We start from the raw sequence: 26,545 nt of genomic DNA, 5'->3' as shown, positions 1-26,545 counted from the left end.
TGGAAGGCGGTTTGCTGGATCCTCTGGATTGGAAAGAGGTTTGTTTCCAGAGTCCCTGGCACACTTTGCCCACAGCTCTGTGGCAGTGACAAAGTAGGACTCAGGGTCCTGCTACACGGCACCTCACGTGTCTGTGGGCCTGGCACAGCGCCCAGGCGTGGGCAACGGTGTGCTCTGACAGGTCTGACAGCAGGGAGGTCTACCCAGAGGCTTCCTAGGGGTCAGCCATGGGCAAATGGTAGCCAGAGCAGAGGGCAAAGAACATGGCAGATGCTCAGTGGTGACCCCAACTGAGAAACTCTTTGGGTAGTACTGGAAAAAAACTAGGTGGGGGGCCCTGAGTGACCATGCTTGAGTGAGCGGACATCTGGTTTACACCTAAAGCTTTTCCGCTGTATTCCGTATTTCCTTTCTTTCCATGCACCCAGGATTCTGATGTCTTGGTGGTATAATTGATCCCCCTCCCTGAGAGGGTGTGTCCTTTCCTAAATAGTTGAGCACGATGGGACGCCCCAACTGGAAGAGCCAATAGTCACATTATCTAATACAGCAGAGGTTAGCCGCGTGTGGTTCTTTATAGTTAGATTCAATTAAAATCAAACAGAATAGAAAATTCCGTTCCTTAGGCCTAGTTCAAGTGCTCGATGGCCAAATGGAGCCAACGGCTACCATACTGGATGGTGCACGTTTTCCATCATTGTAGAACATTCTGTGGGACAGTGCAGCTCTGGAGGGATAAAGAAACGAGGTTGACAATTTCTCTGCTGTGTTGATAGGTTCAATTAAGGAAGAGCTTGCAAGCTGGCCTGGAGACATATCTCATTTAGCCCCAAGTGTGCTTAAAACATTAAAACATTTTTTGGAACAAGAGCCGTCTCTCTCTCTCCCCCTTTCCTCCGTCCCTTCTCGCTCTTCTTGTTCTCCCTCTCTCTCTGTCTCTAGATTTTCAGCTACTTTGAGAATTTACACGCTCTGGCAACGCAGGGCTTGCATTCGTCTATCCTGAGAATCCTTAGCCTTGACGCTCCTCTGCAGCCTCTACTGGGTTTTCCTCACTTTACCTTACCTGCTTACTTGGCCCCTGTGGGCATCCTAGTTTGAAACCTCTGATCCAGAGCAATCTCATATACATGGAAGGATCCCAGGGCCAGCAATCCTAACAGGTTAATGAAAACTGTATTTAAAAGCCAGTGCTGACTTTGGAGACCCAGGCACCGAGGAAAAATTAATAGCAGATTTCCCCCCAGTCCACTGCTTTGCCTGAAACTGGAAAAACACCTCCCCGTGGTCCCCAGGCCTCCCCTCAAGCTTGAAAGCTGCTCTGGGGGGTCACCAGGGCTCAGGCCTCTGGGCAGGGTTCCCTGTGCTTTCCCTGATATCAGGGGAAAGGTATGTGGGGAGGCTCTGTTTTTCTCATTTGCGAGGGGATTGTCGGGGGTGCTAAAGTGTGACAACAGTAGCGATCACATTTCGGGCTTAATAAAATACCATGACGCTCAGCTAGACACTACCTCATACTCCACCAGCTGACCTGGATTGAGTTACCCGCTGAGCCAGCACCGAGGGGAGCGGGACAAAGCAGAGGACACGAAGATGGGGCTGGGCCCTGGGGGAAGAGGATCATATGCCCCTCAACTGTGCTGCACGGGGGGCAGGCCTCTCAAAGGATGCCAGCCTCTCACGGCCCAGGGTGCTTCTGGCCTCTCTGGAGTCAGAGTGTGACTATCATGGGGGGGGGTGTGTCTGAGCGGGACTACCCGCCTAAGACAGAGGATGGGTTCCTGTGGCCTTGGCATTGGTGAGGCGCAGTGGGGCTGAGGAATTGACACTTTCTGACCCAGAGAAACAACTGCAAAGAGTCTCGTGCAAGGATTGTCCAGCATCCCAGTGAGAAACTGGAAACCCCTGCAGTTCCCTCGATTGGATCATGGTGGAACGAACTGTGGTATATCCATTCAGGGGATTCCTACCCAGCAGCTCAGAAGAAAGAGGGAGATAGTTATGTTAGCACATGGAAATGTTTCCAAGACATCCTACAGTGCAAAAAGCAGCAGACGTCCAGTATCACACATGTCGATATTTATAAAAACCAATTAAAGACAAGGTGATATATATAAATGTATCCATATACATAAATGGAAATAGAAAGATCTGGATGCTCACACGTCCAACTGGGAACAGTAATTCCATCTGGGAAGGCACTGGCGTTGGGTTAGTGGTCAAAGGAGGCTTTAACCTTACTGAAATGCTTTCTTTCCTTTCCTTCCTTTCTCCCTCCCTCCCTCCCTGTTTCCTTCCTTCCCTCCTTCCTTCCTTTACAAGGAGAATATGGACATATATCGCTTTTGAAAAATAAAGTATCTCCCTGAGGAGGAGAGGAGAAAGCAGGATCTAACACTGGAGGACAGAGGCCAGCGATATATAGCCTCTGACTGGCTCCCAATATGCCGGGGTGTGTGCTCAGCACCTCACATAGATGAACGGGGATACTACTGTCATTCATCTTACACAGGAGAAAACGAGGTGAGAGAAATACAGGAACAGGTCTGTTATGAGCTGAACTGTGTCCCCTCAAAAGATGTTGCAGTCCTAACCCCAGTACCTGGGAATGTGACCTTATTTGGAAAGAGGGTCTTCACTGATGATCAAGTGAAGATGGGGTCGTGAGGGTGGGTCCTAATCCAGTATGACTGATGTCCTGATACAAAAGGGAAATCTGGACACAGAGACAGATATGCACACAGGGAGAACATCACGTGACCGTGAGGGCAGAGGTGGGGTGATAGGTCTACAAGCCAAGGAATGTCTCGGAGAAGGCAGGAGAGAGGGGCAAGGAGCAGATTCTCCCTCAGAGCCTTCAGAAGGAGCCAACCCTGCCGACATCTTGATCTTGAACTTCTGGTCTCAAGACCTGCAGGACAGGAAGTTTCTGTTGTTTAAGTCACCCAGTCTGGGTACTTGGTTACCCCAGAAAACTTCCGAGGCCATAAAATGAAGGCGAGGAGGAGCCCAGGAGGCTGTGTGCCTCCAGAGCCTGTTCTGGCAAAGATCCATCCATCCTAAGACTAACTTATAAAAATGCCTCCCGTGGGCCCGGAACAGCATCAGAGCATGCTTGGGTCAAGAGAGGGGAGGTTTCGGGACTAACCTGACTCTTGTCCTCAAGGTACTTCTTGTGTCCCCGGAAAAGAGAGGCTCCTCTGCTGCTCCCACCATGGTCCAAGCCATCATTACCTGCCACCTACACCAGAGGGTGGCAAACTATGACCTGGGGGCTAAATCTGGCCTGCCCGCTGTTTGTGTAAATAAAGTTTTATTGGAACACAGCCATGCTCATTCATTTACATACTGTCTAGGGCTGATTTTGTCCTACAACAGGAGAACTGAGTAGTTGAGACAGAGACAGCCTGCGCCGCAGAGCTTAAAATATGTGCTCTCTGGCTCCTTACAGAAAAAGTTAACTGAGCCCTGACTCAGACTATTACAGTCACCTCCTCACTCTGCCTGCTTCTACCCTGTCCACCCCGCATCTTGCCAGCCTAGTCTCCATCCAGCAGCCAGAGGGATCCTGCTAAACCTTAAGTCACATCCTGTCCCTCCCCTGCCCAAAACCCCATTAATGGCTCCCACCTCCCTCCAAGTGAAAACACAGTCCTCACCATGACTCGGGCCCCACTCGTCTGCACACTCTCCCACTCATCAACGCTCTCCCGCCACCATCTCCCACCCCCTCTCACTGCACTGCACACACAGCAGCCCCTGCTAGTCCTTCAACGACCCTCATGCTCTTGCCCCAGGGCCTTTGCATTTACTGTTCCTTCTGTTTTGAATGCTTTTCCCTTCTCTTTCCATCTATCAAAAGACTGCGAAGGTTTGTTGATGTCCCTGCCTTTGTAAAAACTGCCCCAACTCTACACCATGTCAGGACAAATGTTTCTGTGCTTCCGCACTTCGCGAGGCCCGTAGGGTTCATCTAGGCCTGATATAATGGCCGATTTCTTCTTTCATCTGCTAAACTGGGAAACCCTAAAGGTAGTGCTTTTTTTTTTTTTTTTTTAATTTAAACTGTTTTTTGCAAGGTCAGAGAGTACAGCAGTTAAGAGCACACACTCTGGGATCTGGGTCAAATTCTGACTCTGCTTACCAACAGAATGGACTTGGACAAGGTACTAATCTTCGTGACTCTCAACTTCCTTGTCTGTAATTGAGCTATAGAATGGTACTGCCCACATAGGGTTTTGTAAGGATTGAATAAATCAATACAGGTAAAGCATTTTGAAAAGTCCCTCGCCCACAGAAAATGCCACGTACACGTTTGCCTTAATTATCACTAGTATTACTGTTTTGAATTCCATAGGCCCAAACTGAATTGAGTTCACCACCAAAAGAGGTTCATGGATGGTCAGCTCTGCTAATGAAGCAAATTAGAAGCAAAGCAGGACATTGCATTCAGTCCAAATTCCAAAGACACGTCAGAATGCTACACATGAATGCATCTCAGGAAGCGGGGCGGAAGAGAACTAGGGTAGAGACATTCAGTTTCACACGTCCCTGATGTTCTAGCTGGCCTTCAAATGCCCATCCCTGGGCTCCAGGGCCAGCCCCACTGTTCCCTAGGTGTGTGATCTTGGGAAAGTGACTAGACACCTGTGAGTCTTCAGTTTTTTTTGTAATAAACTTTTTTTGGGGGGGGCTGCATCGGGTCTTCATTGCTGCACGCGGGCTTTCTCTAGTTGCAGCGAGCGGGGGCTACTCTTCATTGTGGTGCACGGGCTTCTCTTGTTGCGGAGCACGGGCTCTAGGCTCATGGGCTTCAGTTGTTGTGGTGCATGGGCTCAGTAGTTGTGGTTCGCGGGCTCTAGAGCGCAGGCTCAGGAGTTGTGGCGCATGGGCTTAGTTGCTCCGTGGCATGTGGGATCTTCCCGGACCAGAGATCAAACCCGTGTCCCCTGCACTGGCAGGTGGATTCTTAACCACTGCGCCACCAGGGAAGTCCGTGTAATAAACTTTTAATTTTAGAATAGTTTTAGATTTACAGAAAAATTGTGAATACAGTAGAGTGTTCCTATGTGTCCCGCACCCAGTTTCTTTTATTGTTAACATCTTATATTCAAATAGTATATTTGTCACAACTAATAAATATCACTATATTATTATTATTAACTGATGTCAATTCTTTATTCAGTCTTTCTACTGCCATCTTTTTTCTCTTTCAGGATCCCACCTGGGGTACCGCATTACATTTTGTCATCTTGTCTCTTTAGGTTCTTCTGGGTTGTGATAGTTTCTCAGACTTTCCTTGGTCTTAGTGACAGTTTAAAGGAGTACTCGTCAGGTATTTTGCAGAATGTCTCAACTGGGATCTGTCTGATGTTCTTCTCATGGTTAGACTGGAGTTACGGGTTTTGGTGAGGAAGATCACAGAGGTAAAAGTACCACTCCCATCACATCACATCAAGGGTACATACTATCAACACTGTATCACTGCTGATGTTGACCTTGAAAGGAAGAAACTATGCAAAGCTCACAGTAAAGGGTGGAGTATCTACATAACTTATTTTGAATTTTTCTGTATGGGAGATTTGTCTGTTCTCCCCCACTTATTTATTCAATCATTTATCTGTGTCAGTATGGACTCATGGGTACTTATTTTATATTTTGGGTTGAATACTATGTTGTTTTTAGTACTCAGAGTGTTCCAGCTCTGGCCACTGGGAACCCTTCCAGTCAGCACTTGTGTCCCTTTGACATACCCCATCATCATGGGTTTTTTTGAGCACTTCTTTAGTTTTTGGTACTATAAGATGCTCCTTGTTTATCATGTAACTTCTCTGTCCCAGCCCTAGAATCAGTCACTTCTCCAAGGAGCCCTGGTTCCCTTCACTGGAAAATGGTGTTTTGAAGCCAAGATCTGGATGCTGGATGTGCTCGTTGCTGCAGGAGTGTCATTGCTTCTGAGCCCTCTTGGGCAACAGACCAAGGTCTCCAGGATTTTAAAAAAATATTTATTTATTTGGTTGTGCCGGGTCTTAGTTGCAGCAGGCAGACTCCTTAGTTGTGGTAGGCTCCTTAGCTGTGGCTCACGGGCTCCTTAGCTGTGGCCTGCCGGCTCCTTAGTTGCGGCATGCATGTGGGATCTAGTTCCCTGGCCAGGGATCGAACCCAGGCCCCCTGCATTGGGAGCATGGAGTCTTAACCACCGTGCCACCAGGGAAGTCCTGGATTTTTAAAAAAGTATGAAATATGGGTAATGCATCCACTTGCAGGTGTGTAATGAGGCACGTGGCTGGCCTAATAAATGATACCGATTATAGTCCAGACCACTCCTTTCACCAGTGTGGAAACTGAAGCTCGGACAGGGCCAAGTGGAACTTACATAAAGGGTCACAGGGCCTGGGTGAAGGTATCTGTGGGATTGCAGGAGCGTCCCATCTTTCATCAGCGATGACAGTGATTTATCCTTTTGTCGTGTGCTCAAAGTCCAGATTTAGTTTCAAGGTCACATTAGTCTCCTGAAATGCATGAGACAGCATCCCACCTTTTCTTTGCTCTGCAGTGTGTGCAGGATTGGATTTATTTATCCTTTCCTTGAATGTTTGGTGGAACTCTTGTTTAAAACAAGCTGGACCTGCTGCCTTTGTTAGAGCTGTACACCTTTAACTACGATTTCAACTTCTCATGGTCACTGGTTTATTTACTTAAAACATTTCCCCTTGGGTTAATTTTGATAATTTACATCTTTCTGAGAAGGGTCAACTTCATCCAGGTTTACAAGTTCATTGGAACAATACTGCTCATGGCATTCTCATAACTAAATAGGTCCCCTGAACCTATGACGATGTCCACGCTTTCATTCGGGTTGTTGGTTACTGATCTCTTCTTCTCCCTCTTTCTTTTCTTGTTCATGCTTGCCAAAGGCTTTCTACCTTAATGATCTTTTCAATGACCAGTTCTTATTAATTTTCCTGGTTTTCTAATAAATGTAATTTAAGGCTGTCTGGATCAGCCTTTGCCTGCGCCCCATAGGTTTTTTTTTTTTTTTGCGGTACGCAGACCTCTCACTGTTGTGACCTCTCCCGTTGCAGAGCACAGGCTCCAGACGCGCAGGCTCAGCGGCCATGCCTCACGGGCCCAGCCGCTCCGCGGCATGTGGGATCCTCCCGGACCGGGGCACGAACCCACGCCCCCTGCATCGGCAGGCGGACTCTCAACCACTGCGCCACCAGGGAAGCCCTAAGCACCCCATAGGTGCTTTCATGAGCTACCTAAAGGTAGTGCTTTTTTTTTTTTAATTTAAACTGTTTTTTGCAAGGTCAGAGAGTACAGCAGTTAAGAGCACACACTCTGGGATCTGGGTCAAATTCTGACTCTGCTTACCAACAGAATGGACTTGGACAAGGTACTAATCTTCGTGACTCTCAACTTCCTTGTCTGTAATTGAGCTATAGAATGGTACTGCCCACATAGGGTTTTGTAAGGATTGAATAAATCAATACAGGTAAAGCATTTTGAAAAGTCCCTCGCCCACAGAAAATGCCACGTACACGTTTGCCTTAATTATCACTAGTATTACTGTTTTGAATTCCATAGGCCCAAACTGAATTGAGTTCACCACCAAAAGAGGTTCATGGATGGTCAGCTCTGCTAATGAAGCAAATTAGAAGCAAAGCAGGACATTGCAGTCTTCAGTCCAAATTCCAAAGACACGTCAGGATGCTACACATGAATGCATCTCAGGAAGCGGGGCGGAAGAGAACTAGGGTAGAGACATTCAGTTTCACACGTCCCTGATGTTCTAGCTGGCCTTCAAATGCCCATCCCTGGGCTCCAGGGCCAGCCCCACTGTTCCCTAGGTGTGTGATCTTGGGAAAGTGACTAGACACCTGTGAGTCTTCAGTTTTTTTTGTAATAAACTTTTTTTGGGGGGGGCTGCATCGGGTCTGTGTTGCATTAATGGTCAGTTGGGCAGGACGTCTTGGAGAGCAGCTCAGCGCTGACACGGTGAGATATTATTCTCCCTGACAGCTCCTGCAGAACCGTAAATCAGACGTTCAGCAATCAGGCCCAGGTGTCAGGCAGGCAGCCACGGCCTGCCCAGATTCCAGCCACTTCTGAGTCCCTCCAGCACGATCCTTCCCAAAGCTCTGGCAGCATCTTGAAACGCTCCCGCTCCAGCCCACCCTCCAGCCTGGCCACGCCTGATTCGGGCCAGGGATACCTTCTGTCAAAACCTTTAGGTTGATCTTGTTTCTTATGAAGGACTCTTTTCTTCCATCCACTCTGTGGACCCGTATTCCTTCTCCAATTCACCGTTCATCTCAAAACTGTATCTTTGGGACTTCCCTGGTGGCGCAGCGGTTAAGAATCCACCTGCCAATGCAGGGGACACGGGTTCCATCCCTGGTCTGGGAAGATCCCACATGCCGCAGAGCAACTAAGCCTGTGCGCCACAACTACTGAGGCTGCGCCCTAGAGCCCGCAAGCCACAACTACTGCACCTGCGTGCCTAGAGCCCATGCTCCACAACAAGAGAAGCCACCGCAATGAGAAGCCCGCACACTGCAACGAAGAGTAGCCCCCGCTCGGGGCAACTAGAGAAAGCCCGCGCACAGCAACTAAGACCCAACGCAGCGAAAAATAAATAAATAATTGTATCTTCCGTGAAAGATAAACGTCCCAGCCTAGAAGTCAGCTTGGCCTGGGATCAGATCTCCATTCTACTCTTACTAGCTCTGTGACCCTTGAAAAATGACCTCCCTGGGCTTCATTCTTCATATGTAAAACAGAGGTTAAAAAAAAAAATCTCCCTTTCCATGGTACTTGTGAGATTTCAGTGAGAAAATGCACGTGTGATGCTTGGCACAGGGTAAGAGCTCAATACGTGTCAGCCCTGGGCAAGTTAACCTCTCCATGCCTCAGTTTTCCCATCTCTGAAATGGGGATACGTAACAGCATCTACCTCCTGTGACTGTTGGAAAAGTTAAATGAAGGCATGCAGGTGAGCCCTTCGGGCACTGCCTGGCACACAGTGAGCTCTCAGGACATGTCAGCTGTCGCTGTGATTGGGTTTATTATTCTCACCTGTGCCCCCCCACTCGGCTCCAACCTCAGTCCACATCCTTCTTTCTAGAAATGCATTCAGATCCTTTGTTTATTGCTTTGTTCCCCTTGCAGAGGGGAAGAGAAGGTGCCGTAGTTGTTTAGTGTGGTTTAGGTTGCTGTTACTTGTGACTTTTGTTTTGCATATACGATGTGAAGATGACATGATTCACGGAGGAGTTTTTCATCTTTGTCTTCTTCGTTTACACTGGGAATTTCTCCTCTTCTTGCTGTCAGACCTTGCTCATCTTCCTCCAGGCTTCCTGGCTGCACCAATCCTCCCTGCTCTCCTTTTCCCTTTGAACCCACTGTCTACAGCACTGTAGAGTCTAGATTTCCTGTTGGGAATCTTCTTTCTCAGCCAGATGGCAATCGTTCTCCTGGGGGAGGCAGCACGGCACAGTGGATAAGTGCAAGGGCCCTGGAGCCAGGCTGCCTGGGTCTGAATACTGCCACTGCCAACTGTGTGACTTTGGGCTGTTCGCTTAACCTCTCTGTGCCTCAGTTTCTTCATTTTTAAAATGGGTGTTATGGACTGAGTGTTTGTGTCCTCCCCAAATTCATATGTGGAAGCACAAACACTCAGGTGGCTGTATTTGGAGAGGGGGCCTCTAAGGAAGTAATTAAGGTTACGTGAGGTCATAAAGGTGGTGCCCTGATCTGATAGGATTAGTGTCCTAATAAAAAGAGACAGCAGAGGTGGCTAGCACATGCTTTATCTCTCCCTTTCTCTCTCCCTCTCCTTGTACACACACTGAGGAAAGGCCATGTGGAGACACAGTGAGAAGGTGGCCTCTACAAGCCGGGAAGAGAGCTCTCACCAGAAACCACATTTGCCAGCCCCTTAATCTGGGACTTCTAGCCTCTAGAATGGTAAGAAAATTAATTTCTGTTGTGTTAAGCCATACAGTCTGTGATGTTTTGTTATGGGAGCCTGAGCAGACTGAGATAACAGGGATAACAATAGTGAAGATTAAACAAGTTAATGCATGTAAACCGCACAAAACAGTGCCTGGTACCTAGTAAGTACTCAGTAAACGTCAGCTGTGATTACTGTTACTATTCTTCTTATTTTTTTTTTTTTGCGGTACGCGGGCCTCTCACTGTTGTGGCCTCTCCCGTTGCGGAGCACAGGCTCCGGACGCGCAGGTTCAGCGGCCATGGCTCACGGCCCAGCCGCTCCGCAGCATGTGGGATCTTCCTTGACCGGGGCACGAACCCGTGTCCCCTGCATCGGCAGGCGGACTCTCAACCTCTGCGCCAACCAGGGAAGCCCTACTATTATTATTATTATTATTATTATCATCACCATCTTAACTGAAAATGTAGGTCATGTCTTACAAATTTAGGGTTCCAGAGCTTCACTGTCTCATAGAACTTTCTACAATGTGTACAATGAAGTAAATGTTCTGTCTAATATGCTAGCCATCAGCCACATGTGGCTAATTACATTAAAATTATTTAAAATTAAATACAATTAAAAATTCAGTGCCTCGGTCACACTAGCCATATTTCAAGTGCTCAATAACCACACGTGGCCAGTGGTTACCGCATTGGACAGTGCAAAATAGAACAGACACCCCTAGGGCTCTAGAGCATTGGCTTTCAAGTGCTTTTGACTGTGACCTTCCGTAAGAGACACATTTTCTATCACACAGAGATTTAAATTACTGAAACGTAACTGATAACACTGAGACAATTTCTCAAACGATATTCACCACTACTATTTGTGATGCACCCTATCATACCCCTTTCAATCAACTTTCCTTTTTAAACATTTAAAACCATACCTTCTAATTATTAGGGAAACGTAAACTACAATGAGGGATCACCTCACACTGGTCAGAGTGGCCATCATTAAAGAGTCTACAAAAAAACAAATGCTGGAGAGGGTGTGGAGAAAAGGGAGCCCCCCTACGCTGTTGGTGGGAATGTAAATTGGTGCAGCCACGATGGAGAACAGTATGGAGGTTCCTTAAAAAACTAAAAATTGAGTTGCCATATGATCCAGCAATCCCACTCCTGGGCATGTATCGGAGAAAACTCTTAATTTGAAAAGACACATGCACCCCAATGTTCACTGCAGCTCTATTTACAACAGCCAAGACATGGAAGCAACCTAAGTGTCCATCAACAGATGAATGGATAAAGAGGATGTGGCACATGTATACAATGGAATACTACTCAGCCATAAAAAGAATGAAATAATGACATTTGCAGCAACATGGGTGGACCTAGAGGTGATCACACTAAGTGAAGTAAGTCAGACACAGAAAGACAAATGCCGTATGACGTCACTTATACGTGGAATCCAAAGTATGACACAAGTGAACTTACTGACAAAAGAGAAACAGACTCACAGGCATACTGACAGAAAACAAACATGTAGTCACCAAAGGGAAACGGGGGGATAAATTAGGAGTTTGGGATTAAGAGATACACACCACTGTATATAAACAACAAGGATTTATGTGTAGCACAGGGAAATGTGTTCAATATCCTGTGATGAACCATAATGGGAAGGATGTGCAAGAATACGTACGCATAACTGAGTCACTTCGCTGCACACCAGAAACAACACAACATTGTGAATCAACTGTCCTCCAATAAAACAAACAAAAAATAAAACCTTAGCTTCATCCTCAGTAATATCACCTATGAAATCACTGGCAAAATGTGCTAGTCACTCCCCCAAACACTAAGAAGAGAAAAACTGTAAGCTTAACAACAAAAAATTTTTTTCAAGTAAAAGCAAGTTACATGAAGCCTGCATTGTGCTGTACGCTAGGTGATCCGTAAATACGGTGCAGCTGACTGACTGCTCTCAAGGGCTTGGTGCAGCGTTTCTCAACGGGGTGCCCCTGGCGTTTTGCGGGGAATGATTCCTCGTTGTACAAGGCTGTACAAAGTACTGGGTTACGTGGCACCCCTGGCCCCGACTGCTAGGAGCCGACAGTTCTTCCCCTTCGTGTGATAACCCACACTTCCCTCCCATTTCCAAACTCACCCTCCCCCGCTTGACGATAATGAGGTTGCAGACATCGAGAGCCTGCGCTCTGAGAACCAGGGAAGACAGAAAAGCGAGGACGGGGCTGTCCCTCGCCTGAATCTGCCCTGCTTTCCCCCCACTCACCTCTTCACGCAGGGGCCACGAGGATGGATGGCATCGCCTCCCCTGCTGCACACTGAGCCCCGAAATCAAACCCAAGAGGACTGTGCTCCCGGGCACCTCCACTCAGCCGGGTCCGGCCTGGCTTTGGCAGTGGGACATGCGCAGTTTAGTGAGCCCGAGGATGCTTTCATGAGCTCCCAAGCGGCAGGTGTGTGAATTTCAATCAAACCTCCCCCCTTGCTCCACAACCCAGCTGACATTTCAGATGAGGATCCTCTGCCCTGGATTTTACTGCAAAAGAAGTAGCTCTCGCACAAAGGCAAGTTGGCCGGGTAATTGTCAATACTTATGCCCAAACTCCAGCAACCTGCTGTCATTTAGGGCCAGGTTGCTCACCACTGTCATAATCTTTGCCCTATCTCTGCATTACATGTATTGTTACTGAATTATGGTAAAATCGGGGATTGGGCAACCTAGTTACCTTTTCTAGCTCATCATACAATAAACATATAATGATTTAAATTAATCAATTTGCCCCTGTACCATGTAAACCCCCCCTTGCACAGTCCCAGTGGCACATGCAGCCCTCTGGTGGGGAGGCCCATCTCTTGGGCATGTACCGTGTGCCAGGCTCTCTGCTGACTGCTTCCGTGTATCTCCCATCATCCTGACGACCCTGGAAGTTAGGGGCTTTTCTTCTACCCGTTTAACAGATGAGGAAACTGAGGTTCAAAGGAGGTGGAGTGACTTGCACAGGTCACACAGCCAGGAGATGGTGGAGCCAGGACTCAAAGGCAGACTGAACTGACTAGCAGACACTTGCCGTAAACTCTGGACACGCACCCCTAAAGTCCTGAGATACAGCTGAACTTGGCACCTACTTTGTCTCTGACCAGTCCTCCTCATGGAATCCCTGCCCCATGAGCACTTTCACCTTTCAGTCCGGGAACGATCTAATGCAAACACCTGCTTCCACCATTGCCCCCTTTGGTCTGTTCTCCACCCGGCGGCCAGAGGGAGCCTCTGAACGGTGAGTCAGGTCATGTTGCTCCCCTGCTCTAAATCCTCCAATAGCTTCTGGTCACTGTTAGAATGTTACCCAGAGCCTTATGATGGCCCAGAGGCCCCACGTGATCTGTCTCCCCTCCCCCAAAATGCCCTCCACAGTCCTTCCTGCTCTTTTGCTCTAGCTGCACTGGGCTCTCCTTCCTGTTCCTGGAACTTGCCAACTCTGACCATGCCCCAGGGCCTCTGCACTGCTGTTCTCTCTGTCTGGCACACTCTCTGCCTAGATGCCCACGTGGTCCTCTCCCTTACCTCCTTCAGGTCTCTGCTCCAGTGTCACAGAAGCCTTACCTGGTTTTACCAAGGAAAACAGTCCCTGTGACCATCTCCTCCGGCTCTGCTGGCCTCTCTTTGGAGCACTTTATCTGACATTTTATATTCAATTGTTTATGGTCTGCTTCCCCAACTGGAAGGTCAATGCCTCCAGGGTGGGGGAATCTTGCTGTGTTTTATTTTCGTTTTTTTTGCCACTGAATCCACAGCACTTAGAGCAGGGCCTGGTGAATGATAAACTCTCCATAAATTGCTGTTGCTTGTGGGAGCTGATCTCCTTATTTAGAGATGGCACTGCAGGCTCAGAGCAGAAGGGGATCTGACTTCGTTCCCTAAACCCCATCATCTGACCATCCATGCAGGAGCCAGGCTCCAGCCCCGAAGGACCTCCCTGGGGAGCTCCACCGGGCTGCCCTTCAGATTTTGACGGGGGCTCCCTGCACCAGCAAGCAATATGTTTTCACTTGTGTCTTAACTTCTGCATCGTATAACATGGTTTCAATTCTGCTGAGGTGCCCTCGGGGCTTCTGGCACTGGGGACATTTTGGAAAAAAATGTAGGAATAAAAACAAACTGGCTTCCCTGAGTAGCTCCAGCTGGTAATTAAGATCCTTTTCCAAGAGGTGCGACTTTGACTTTGGGGCCAGCGCGGAACAGCAGAGGTTCTGAAGACATGGGCTTGAATACACACCAGTCCAAAAATACCCGGCTCTGAGCCTCAGGTTCAACAAGACGGACAAAGTGCTTACTATCTGTCTACCACTGTCACTGCCTGAGAGCTTCAAACTCGCGTATCTGTCTGTCGATTTGGTATTTCACTGGGGTGTCCCAGACACCTCCGACCTCATGTGCCCACAACAGAAGGATGGATTCTCCCGTCTTCCCTGTGTTGCCTACCACAGAGAACAGCACCATCACCCAGGTCAGGCCAAGCCCAGGAGCCCCTCTGGGCTCCTCTCTCCTCTCATCCCCCACATCCAACCCGTCAGCAAGGCCTCTCAGCTTTCCTGCCATTCTCCCGGAGCCCACGTCTTCTTCCCATCTTGATCCAACCCGTTTTTCATCTTTGGCTTGGAAGTATCTCTTTGCTGGTCCCCCTGTCTCTACCTTTCCCATCCTACTGCCTAATCTCCATGCAGCAACCAGAGTGGTCATTTTAAAACATTAATCAGGTCACGTGGCTCTTCCCATTTCATGCTCCCTCGCCCCATGGTTGTCCAACTGTGATGTCTGTGGCTCGTGTCTGGCTCATGCCTCCCTCTCCAGACCCATCCCTCCCAGCCGCCCCCTTGCTTTCACTCACTCACTGCACTCACCTGTCCTTCTTGCCGATCCCTGACGATGTCACACTAGTTCTCACCTCAGGGCCTTTGCACCTGCTGATCCCACCTCCCTTGGTCTCCACCTGGCTGGTTCCTGTCATCATTCAGGCCTTGGCTCAAGCGCCACGTGCTCGAGATGCCTTCCCTGACCCCCTCGAGAATGCTGTTCCCCTACCCTACTCCCTCACCCCCAACACTCAGTCTCACATCTGATTGTTTTATTTTCTTCACGTCCTTTTCACTACCACAAGCATGCTTGTTTATGGATTTGTTTGGTTGTTTACTGCCTGGTCCCTGGGGATTTAGGGTGAATCAGACAGACGTCCCTCCTCACGCAAAAGTGACATTCTAAGCAGGAGACAGGGAAAAACTACATCTACCCTGGACTTTTCAGATACAAGGGCCAATAATTTCCATTTTTTGCTAAAGCAAGTTGGGTTTTACTATGTGCAATCAGCTGAGTCTTTACTATATTAGGCTCCATAATACTTGCTGAATTCAATTGCCATGTTTTTTTTTTTAATTTAAAAATTTAACTTTAAGTTCTCTCTTTTTTCCCCCCAAGACATAAGAGGACTTTGTAAAGGGAGCTTGCACATTGCTTTTGGCTAAAGAGATAGTTTTGGGCCTTGATGCTACTGGCATTCTCCACTGCTCCAAAGCTTTCTTTCTCAGCAAGTTTTTTTTTTTTTTTTTTTTTTTTTAATATTTAGTTATTTATTTAGGCTGTGCTGGGCCTTAGTTGCAGCATGCAGACTCTTGGTTGCCACATGCATGCAGGATCTAGTTCCCTGGCTAGGGGTTGAACCCCAGCCCCCTGCATTGGGAGCACGGAGTCTTACCCACTGGACCACCAGGGAAGTCCCCTCCCTCAGCAAGTTTCTATCTCAATCCTCTCTTTGAAAAAGATGTTGGGCAGAGAGCATCAATCTCATTTCACAGATGGGAGGACTGAGGCCCAAACGGCTTGCTGAGACTGGACGGAACACAAGATCGATCATTTCAGCAAGGATTTTCCTTTCTGGAACTCTAGGACTGCAGACTGGGAAGGAAACTCTGTATCCTTTCCTGACGATACATGAGTAATGCTCTCAGTTGGCCAGGACAGATTTGCAATTTATAGCCTTCATATTACTACTTCACAGTTGAGTACCCAGGGATTTTCCAGATTCTAAGAAAAAAATATTCCTACTAGGATAAATAGAATTGTTCTTTTACATGCAGTTTTATTTTAGGTTGCCTCTATTTTTCAATCTGTTAAACCAATAACGAGAATATAATTTACAAAGCTAGAAGATTCCCACATTAATCCTCTTATCAACCAAAAAAACCTTCCTCACCTTGGAGAAAGCTGCTTGCTCTTTCATTAGGGGTAAGTAGTGCACTGCATTTCCCTCCTTGCTTTGTCTACCAGGAAGCTCAGAGAGACTCAACTTAACTGCTGTAGTTAGCCTGAGCCAGACTTTTTCTGGTACAATGCCTCACCCTTATTCATTACATGGCTTTCAATTCCTTTGCTTTTGCTTTAGTAGCTCTATTTTAAATATGTTTTCTATTTGAAATTCTTCCCCAATCTTTCTGACACAGGCTGGGTATAAACAAACGAATTAAATTTATTTCTGAAGCTGCTCTCCCCCTTTTTCCTATCTCCCTTGCTACTTGCTTAGCGGCACAGGAGCAGATACTTTAAATCTGCACGGCCCCACCGCTCACTTTCTCTCTCTCTTTGTAAAACATGTTTTCAGGAGAATGCAAATTGTTTTTAAAAGCTTCCATCCTGGCCCACTGCTAATTATTCCTGACCCAGGAGGATCTGTACTAATTTGCCTTAATAAACTTTATTAAATAGCAAATTTCAGGAGGAAGAAACTACGCAGCCTTGATTGGATTAGTAAAACTGCCAGTGGACATCACCACTAGACAGAGAGAAAAGCCCATTAACCATGGAGAGGGAAGGTGGGGGAGAGAATCCGGTCAAGTGTGTTTCCAATAAGCCATGGCTGGCCACAGTTTTGTGCTTTCTTCGGGGTTGTGAGCAAAAGTTTCTAGCCTCCAAACGAAAAAGGAAAAAAAAAAAGGAAAAAGAAAAGGCAGTGTCTCTGCCCCCAAACAAGATGCAGGTGATTAAATACAGCAACTATGGAATGAAATGAGCAATCAAGCAATTCCAAACCTCCAGGTCATTGAAGAACAGATGTGTATCTGCGAGGTTGAAGATCATTTCTTCCATCATGAGGCCGATGCGCACGGACGCCGTGGTGTCCTGTTAGGAAGAACCAGAGAAAAGCGCAAGTAAGTGGAGTCATTGTCGTCTCAGCCTCCTCTCCTCCCGGCCCACCCCTGAATGGCAGATCCGGTCTGTCCTCATCTGTGCGGCTAGCACACGGCCTAAGATGTGTCTCCGGGTGGGGTCAGGGTGATAATGTTGCACAGCTTCTGAGATTTCACTTCTACTTTTTCATCATTTCTATTTACCCTCGTCAGTGTTTAAATCTCCCCCCACAAATATGCCCCTGGAATGGCAACTGTGTTCAGTGTTGCAAGAACCAGAAATGGCTGTAGGAAAGGAGAGCCTCTTGGAGAATGTGTGTTTCCAGGGAGGCCTGAGTGATTTCAGGGAAAGCAGTATAAACTATGTATAAACTACTGGGAGAGCTGGGATGTTGGTTCTCTCCTTACAACGATCGCTCTATGGCTATAGCCCTCCTCCTCCGGCTATTTAAAAAAATATTTTTATCTAACAAGAGAGGATTAACTACGAAAACAAACATATAAACAAAACCCACTGTAGGGGACTTCCCTGGTGGTGCAGTGGTTGAGAATCTGCCTGCCAATGTAGGGGACCCAGGTTCGATCCCTGGTCCAGGAAGATTCCACATGTCGCAGAGCAACCAAGCCCGTGTGTCACAACTACTGAGCCTGCGGGCCACAACTACTGAGCCCTTGCGCCACAACTACTGAAGCCCATGTGCCTAGAGCCCGGGCTCCGCAACAAGAGAAGCCACCATAATCAGAAGCCCACACACTGCATCGAAGAGCAGCCCCCGCTCGCCGCAACTAGAGAAAGCCCGTGTGCAGCAGTGAAGACCCAATGCAGCCAAACCAAACCAAAGAAACCCACTGTAGTACATCCACGCCCGGGAAAACGAGGCAGCCATTAAAAAAATGGAGTAATGCTAGAACTCCTGACATGAAAGAAGCATCCAGAAAAGTAGTATTAAGGAACAAAGGCAAGCTGTATCACAGTATAGTAAAACACAGTGTACAATAAAAGGGTCCATTCTCTCTCTGTCTCTGTCTCCTCTTTTCTATACACATAGCATGTAGACTGCACTGCTCTTTACCCATATTTGGGGTCCCATCCTGAAACGCTTCTCCCTGTAGGAAGATGATATACACCAGGGGCTGGCAAACTACGGCCTGAGGGCCAGATCTGGCCTGCTGCCTGTTTTTGAATGGCTCACGAGCTAAGAGTGAGTTTTACATTTTTGGACAGTGTATTGTCTACGGTTGCTTTTGTGCTTTGCAGGCAGAGGTAAGTAGTTGTGACAGATCCTAAAATACTATCTGGCCCCCCGCAGAAGAAGGCTGCTGGCCCCTGATATAGATGCTCCCTGTTGAGATGTGACCATATGACTTGCTTTGGCCAATGAAATGTGAGCAGAAGTTATGTTTTGCTTCTGCTTGGAAGCTTTAAGAGCTAGTGCATGGTTCGCCATGCTCTCTTCCCACTTCACAAGGCTAAATGTTCCAGATAAAAACTACTCGGTTAGCTTGGGCTCCAGAGTAAAGACGATGAGAGTCAGAGCTGCAACAGACCACAATGGACACGTACTACAAATAAGAAGTAGATGAGATTGTAAAGCAATTGTACTCCAGTTAAAAAAGAAAGAAGTAGATGAGATTTGGGGGATGTTTTTTACTGCAGCATAACCTCACCTATTCCAACTGATACACGTGGAAGATATGGAGCATATGGCACACAGTGGTTCTCAACCCGGGCTCCACACTGTGATGATCTGAGGAGCATTTAAAAATCCTGATGCTCGGGCCATACCCCTGATCAATAAAATCAGAATGGCTAAGGGTGGGATCCAGACACCAGAAAGCTTTACAGAGCTCCCCACTTGATTTCAATGTGCAGTCAAGGTTAAGAACCACTGGTCTCGGAAAACAGCTAGCTGGTGGGAAGCAGCCGCATAGCACAGGGAGATCAGCTGGGTGGTTTGTGACCACCTAGAGGGGTGGGATAGGGAGGGTGGGAGGGAGGGAGACAAGAGGGAAGAGATATGGGGATATATGTATATGTGTAACTGATTCACTTTGTTATAAGCAGAAACTAACACACCATTGTAAAGCAATTATACTCCAATAAAGATGTTTAAAAAAAAAAAGAACCACTGGTCTAAAAGGAGAGACAACACTTAGTAATATTCCTGGTTGATACCTATTAAGTGATTTCTCTGTGCCACTCTCTAAGTATTAACTCATTTAATCCCCACAACACTCTCTCAGGTGAGCACTAGTACTTTCCTATTTCACAGATGAGAACACTGAGGCTCACCGAGTAACCTGCTCAAGGCCACACAGCTAGCAAGTTTTGGGATTTGAAGCCAGGTCATCTGCTTCCAGAGCAGCACTGCTTCAGGGGAGGAGCTGGAGGGGCCAGGACTGGGAGAGGAGTAAAGGGGGCCTTGACCTATCACTCCATACACTTCTTTTCCCCGCTGAATTTTTTTACTGGGAGGCTGCATTACTTCTATTATAAAAATAAATAATGAATGACATAAACCCTTCTTGACCCTTAAAAAAAAAAAAAAAAGGAAAAAACCCGTAGCTGGTGATCTCAGCTTCACACACACAACTGTGAAGAATCAAGCCCAGGAACGCAGCCATTAGGTGAAACATCTCATTAGGGCCCCAATAGCCAAAGCTTAGCACTCCAGATCCTGGCTGGAAGTCGCAGGGTAGAGCGCTCCATGAATAACGAAGAGAAAAAGGGGAAAACAAACTTTTCAGGGCCAAGCAGGGAATCGTTGTGTGACCTGGCAAAAGGGTTTGGGGGTGTTTCCACACATTACTCATACCCAAACCATTTCACCTCTGCAGGATTGCACATTCTTTCTTGGCGAGGCTGTTTGTATACCTAACCACCTGTGCCCAGCCCTCCATGTACTAGACAGGAAGCAAGAAGAAGGGGCCAGGGCTTCCCTGGTGGCGCAGTGGTTGGGAGTCCGCCTGCCGACGCGGGGGACGCGGGTTTGTGCCCCGGTCCGGGAGGATCCCACGTGCCGTGGAGCGGCTGGGCCCGTGAGCCATGGCCGCTGAGCCTGCGCGTCCGGAGCCTGTGCTCCGCAACGGGAGAGGCCGCAACAGTGAGAGGCCCGCGTACCGCAAAAAAAAAAAAAAAAAAAAAAAAAAAAAGAAGGGGCCATCCAGACTTATCCTCTGAAAGGATTTATTCAGAAAAATGTCAGGTCCCATGCCAGCACACAACAGGAAAGGTAATTATTGTAGACAAAATGGCTTACCTATGACAAGTATTTGCATAGTTAGAAGAAGCCAAATCCTCTCTATCGATAAAGCTGAAACTATGACTTACTGATATTGGGAGGATGTGAAGAGAAAGTCTGCATGTGTGTGATAAAGGCAAGGGTGAGAAAAGAGAGCTAAAGTCTTATCTTCCAGTTTGGGAAGCCAGAGACCATGCCTAAAACAGAAAAACAAAAAAATCAAGATGTGGTCACAGAAGCAGGTTACTTCGAAATTTGGAGGTGACCCAAAGAATCAGCAAGAGTTGAAAGTTGTTGCCTCTGCGCAGAAAGAGAGGGTGGGGGTGGGTGGAAAGTCGCTGGGGACTGCTGTTTTTCGTAATACTTTCCTTTGGAGAACTCTATGGATTTTCAACTCTATGCATAGATTTCTTGGATTAAAAGAAAACTAAATTAAAAATAAAAGGAAACATACCCAAGTAATATTACCCTACAGTAAATATTAAACTGGAAAAAGACCCATACATGTGAACAAGGGACATGTAAAAAGATGTTCATTACAGAACTGTCTGTAAATAGCAAAAGTTCGGGAACAATTTAGCTGTCCAGCCAAAGGAAATTAGAGAAATAAAATGTAGAATATTCATACAATGGAAAACTAAACTCAATGGAAAGAAATGAACCAGACCTCCATGTATTACCAAGGATGCCTCAAAAAAAAAAAAAATTGAGTGAAAGCAAGTTTTCTGGAAGTTATATACTGCATGTTATTACCATTTATTAGAAACATATACAATGTTACTACATATTTTCCATGGGCACTTATATATTTGTAAATATCTACAAGGATATACCCAGAGTCAGAACAGCAATTACGTGCGGAAAGCAGAGAGGAGGAGACAGAGGAATTAGAGGTGATGATCAAAGTGAACTTTAGTATTGTCCAGTATATTCTAAACGTTTTTTAAAGAGAAGGGATTCAAACATTTCTTGTATAATTAAAAATTGAAACAAAAACTTAAAGACACCCAAAAGTTTCTGAGGAGAAGCTTGAGAATACCCAACTATCCCCTAAGCATTCTCTGATTTCAGCTTTTCCTAGAATCTGCTTGCATGCTGCCTATTAGATTGTTTTGAACTATGTAGGGGGGAACCTCTTTTCAAGACACTTGATAAAAACTAGTTGTGCTGGGGTGGAAAAGTCTGGAATAGCCCATGAAAAGCACAACTGTCCCAGGGGTTAAGTAACACAAAGTGTTACTCTGGGCCAGACCACTCTATCCAAGGAGAAAATGTTTTTTTCAGGGTTGTGAAGACTGAGAAACGAAGAAAAAAAAAAAATAGTGGAGGCTCAGCATTAATTAATGTGAAAGACAGCTGGAGTGAAGACAGGATGACAGACATGGGTTTCATCTCATGCTGCCCGCTGAACGCGCCCATAATATGCTCTATAAACACACCGCCCTGGTCTGTTGGCTTAAGTTACCCTGTGCAGCTTGGAGCGGGAGGACGCCCTATCTGACCCAGCACATCTCCCAGTCAAAGAAAGCCTAAAATATGGGAGCCTTCATGCCGTGTTCTTCAGCTAATAAAAGGCTACAGGCTAACACTGCAGGGAGGATTAAATGAGGTAGCACACGTGTAACCCCCTAACCCAGGGCCCAGTATGCAGCAGGCACTCCCCAAGAGTTGGTTATTATCAAAATCCCCCAGTCCACTTCCTCACCCCCTTAAACAAAGAACCTGCTTCTGTAAACCCAGCAGGAACACGCCAAATCAGATGGTACTTTATTAAAGATGTACTTTATGAAAGTACCATCTCACATGAAAACCATTTTCTTAAGCATTACATACTCTTTGGATTAAAAAAAAAATCAGTGGTTAATTTCCTAAACAAGCAACAGCAGAAACAGATTGTGCTTAAAAAAACAATCCATTTAAACCAGAATGGAGAACTGAGAAAAGGGGAGTTTTTCCAAAACAGGCTTCAATTTGTAACTTGTCTGTTGAAAGGACTGTGCTGGGAGCTGGTGGGGTTCGGGTGGATGGAATGTCATCTTTGTCTGACTCAAGAGTTTGTGGGTGGCTCTCTCCCCGTGAAGGTACAAATCAGAATAAGGCACGGCAGATTTTTTCAATGTGCTCTAATGTTCTACGGATTTGTCAGGGTTCAGTTTTGATGATGGCGAGGTGGGCTATGCACGCACTCATTTAGGAGGTTAATGAGGATGCTCTGAGCGTTGGAACCCGCCCCCTCCCCCCGCCCCTCCCCCCCGCCCCCCACCCGAGACAGATGCTGTAGACCTGGATGCAGCTCTGTAACCTAATTATCACGCATTCTTGGTGAGGTTCTCTTAATTAGAGGAGGATGGTGAGGACATTCACCACATGGGCCGCTCTGAGATCTGCCTTGTAGATCAATAAGTTATTTTGTGACGTATGGCTGTATTTCCTGGATGGAGGGGAGAGGGCAAGTCTTTCCTAAAACGAAATTAATCTGATGTCAAACAAACCTGAATGAAGAAAACGGGATGTGGATTCCTGGAGGTTTCAAATCTGAATCAACTTTTGCATTAATTTAGATGATGGCAACTGTTTTCTGTCAAGTGCCTCCATCACTCCCCAATACGCAAGCTCTCCAATTTAAGCCGTGTTCTTAAGAGGGCTGCTTCCCCATCCCTGCGCATTAGGAAGCAACCATTTTCATTTCAAAAGGAGTCCACGTTTTCAACCGAAAAGTTGTTTTTAATGAATCACAACTCTATTTGTCCAATAAAGAATTTCCTTTGCTGAATTTTCCAAGTTTTCTCTTTTAAGCACATAACGCTTTTGTAGCAGATGGTTTAATTCATCATTTAATTCTACCAAGTTTAATTCAGAGGTGAGATCCACACACTATTTATTCAGCATCACAACCCTTTGAACAGAAGAAAGCCTCACCCAAAATTCATCTTGAAATCAACTTATATGACTGTGGTCTTTTGTTTTTTTTTTTCACAGCTGGTTGGATAATAATAACAGCCAATCTTTATTGAGTGCTTTGCAGTAAGTTAACAGTGTGGGCTCTGAGCCAGACTGCTTATGTTCAAGTCCAATCCCACCTCTTACCAACTAGATGACCTTGTACAAGTTACTTAATGTCCATGTGCCCCAGTTCCTCATCTGTAAAATGGGGTTACTTAACTCATAGGGTTGTTACAAAGATTAAATGAGCTTTTCAAAGTCTAGGTTATAAACCTGTTAGTGAACATTTACTTTAAATGTCCAGCATTAAAAAAGAAAAAAAGAATAGAAAAAAATACAAGAGAATCCAGGGGTCAGTAAACTGCCTGTTTTTGTAAATAAAGTTTTATTGGCACACAGCCATGCCTGTTTGTTCACTTAATGTTTATGGCTGCTTTTGTGCTACAATGGCAGAGTTGATAGCTGCTACAGAGCCTAGCCTAAAGCCTAAAATATTTATCATACTTTCACAGAAAAAGTTTGCCAATCTCTAGAATAGATGACAAAATATCAGAGTACATCATATGCAGTAATGATGAACTTCTATTTTTGTTGGAATGTGTGTGTGTGTGTGTGTGTGTGTGTGTGTGTGTGTGTGTAAGGGTGGGGGGATGCTGGAATTCAGGTCTGATCTGACTCCAGACTCCATTATCCTCTGGTTATGCCATGATGCTTCTTTGCTCTGAGGAAGTGCCTGACTTTGTGGCTCAGCCACGTGACTGGAAAGAAGAGGTGCGTTGCCCCCTGGAATATCTAGATGCAGTAGCTTCTATAGTACCTGGTGGTCTCCACTTGAGCTGGTTTCCTCTGGGGATCCCTGCTGTGAAGATCTGGAGGCTGTCTGTGCAGGAGAGGGTTAACTCAGCAGGCCTGGGTTGCTCAAACTCTGCATATTCCTAAGAAAGGTCTGACTTCAAGACTGGTCCTTGGCTGGCTCCTGGTGGATGAGCTCTGAGCCCTTGGGTCAAGCAGTACCAGTTGATCAGATAGCTTATGCTAACAATGTGATTTATGGCGACCGCCTGCTCTTGTTTGCGGGGCTGGAGTCTGCCATGCACATGCTGCATGCCTGCATCACTGACCCAATAAGACCCTGGAAGCCAAGGCTCAGGTGAGCTTCCCTGGTTGGCAACACTTGGCACGAACTATCACACCTCAGTGCTGGGAGAACTAACTGGACTGTCCGTGCTCCATTGGGAGAGGACACCTGGAAGGTTGGACCAGGTTTTTCCTGGACTTCATTCCATGTGCCTTTCCCTTCGCTGATTTTAATCTGTATCCTTTTACCGTAAAAAACTGTAACCATGAGTATAATAGCTCTTCTGAGTCCTGTGAGCCCTTCTAGCAACTCATCAAACCTGACGGTGGTTTTGGGGGCCCCCAACACAGTGTCTTTATTAGACACTTTGAAAAAACACCAACTGGTTAACAAAAGAGGCAGCATGATACTGTGGAGATACCTAATCTCTCCGGTAATGAACCTTCATATCTGTAAATTAGCAGTTCATAAGTTTTAGCAAAAATAATACCCATTATTGGCCTTCCAGGGTGATCTCATAACCTAGGTCTGGTCAGAATCATAGTGACTGGTTCAGGGATGGTCATGTGGCCAATGGGAGCCAAGTAGAGTTGGCTCTAGGATGTCAGCTATAACTACTGGGAAACAGGCACCTTCTTACCCCTGAGGTGGCTGAGCTGGGAGAACCTAAACTTGAGGATGCTGGCAGCCATCTCTGTCACCAAACTGGCAGAGCCTTACTGACAACACACACAGATTCATAGGAAATTATTGGGGGATCAGATCCCGCTGTTCCCAAAGTCTACTTCTAGATATTTTGGTTATACATTTTCCTTTTTGGCTTAAACTAATGTGCACTGAGTTTCTGTTGCTTATAATCAAAAGATTCTTGACTCTGCTCACAACTTTCCGGTGTCTGTACAAAAACAGGTACTTCCAGCTGGCAACGGCCATGGGCAAGTTCAAGTGCTTCTACAAATCTTAGCAATGATTGAGCCTTGCCAGGGAGCACTTCGGAAGACTGTCTTCTCTTTTTTTTTTTTTTTTGTGGTACGCGGGCCTCTCACTGTTGTGGCCTCTCCCGTTGCGGAGCACAGGCTCCGGACGCGCAGGCTCAGCGGCCATGGCTCACGGGTCCAGCCGCTCCGCGGCATGTGGGATCTTCCCGGACTGGGGCACTAACCCGTGTCCCCTGCATCGGCAGGCGGACCCTCAACCGCTGCGCCACCAGGGAAGCCTGACTGTCTTCTCTTTTGATGGCTCCTCTTACTCTCCGAACCCCAAGGTGATGTTAAGTCAAGTGCAGGGAAGGGTCCGACTTATTATCTGGTCTTAGAGCCACAGTCTCTCCTTTACACAAGCGTCATCCTAATGGAGCAAATAGTTTCCCCCAAATGACCACCACAGATTACCCCCACCAATCACCAGGTGTGCATGGAAGTGGCCACAGGCAAGAAGCTCCATGAAGCAAAGTGGTTGAGAACATCAACTGTGGAGTCAGCCGGACCTGGGTTCAAATCCTGGGACTGTCATTCCCCAGGGACATGACCTTGGTTGAGATGTTCGCCCTCCCTCGCCCTGAGTTTTCTCACCTGAATACAAGCAGAGAGTCCTTTCTAGGGCTGCTGCAGGATAATGCATGTGATGTGACTTGCTCCTGGTGCTTAGGTATTATTAGCAAAAAGCAGCAGAGCCCAGAATCTTCCATCAGAAAATTTTCCCCATTTAGAAATTCCCAAGCAATAACTTAACCTGGTATTTTCTAAACCATGGCTATTCTTGTAACGCCTTTGCAAGTTTCCCATGCCCGAGAGCAGCTGTGTTATGTTAACTTAGTATTTTCCTTTAATTCAGCTACCCCTCCCCGAACTTAAAAAAAAAAAACGTAAATGCGTGCAGTTTAGAAAGAAACTTGTCATCATGACCGTAGATGGCAAACCTGTTGCACTCACCATCACTGGACGTTAACCATGAAGATAAGCATGTATATTAGTTTCTCATGGCTGCTGTAACAAATTACCACAAACTTAGTGGCTTGAAACAACACAAATTTATTCTCTTACAGTTCTAGAGATCAGAAGTCTAAAATCAAGGCGTTCCTTTGGGAGGTTTCAAGCAGAATCAGTTTCCTTGTCTTTTTCAGCTTCTAGAGGCCACCGTG

The 26,545-nt window shown here is 46.6% G+C and overlaps 1 protein-coding gene across 10 annotated transcripts in view; it reads right to left on the bottom strand.

The window, feature by feature from the left end:
- EYA2 (EYA transcriptional coactivator and phosphatase 2) overlaps positions 1-26,545 on the bottom strand; it is a 254,907-nt gene that overhangs the window by 19,934 nt on the left and 208,428 nt on the right. For all 10 annotated transcript variants that reach the window (XM_089897015.1, XM_022564975.3, XM_089897017.1 and 7 more), the window contains one exon: positions 17,045-17,134. In XM_089897015.1, the coding sequence (XP_089753141.1) occupies positions 17,045-17,134 (90 nt within the window). The remainder of the gene's footprint in view (positions 1-17,044; positions 17,135-26,545) is intronic.

This window comes from Delphinapterus leucas, chromosome 15, assembly GCF_059928025.1.
Source record: "Delphinapterus leucas isolate spDelLeu-1000000601 "Yukka" chromosome 15, BTC_Dleu_Yukka2, whole genome shotgun sequence".
NCBI lineage: Eukaryota > Metazoa > Chordata > Mammalia > Artiodactyla > Monodontidae > Delphinapterus > Delphinapterus leucas.
This window is presented reverse-complemented; position numbering and strand designations above follow the sequence as displayed.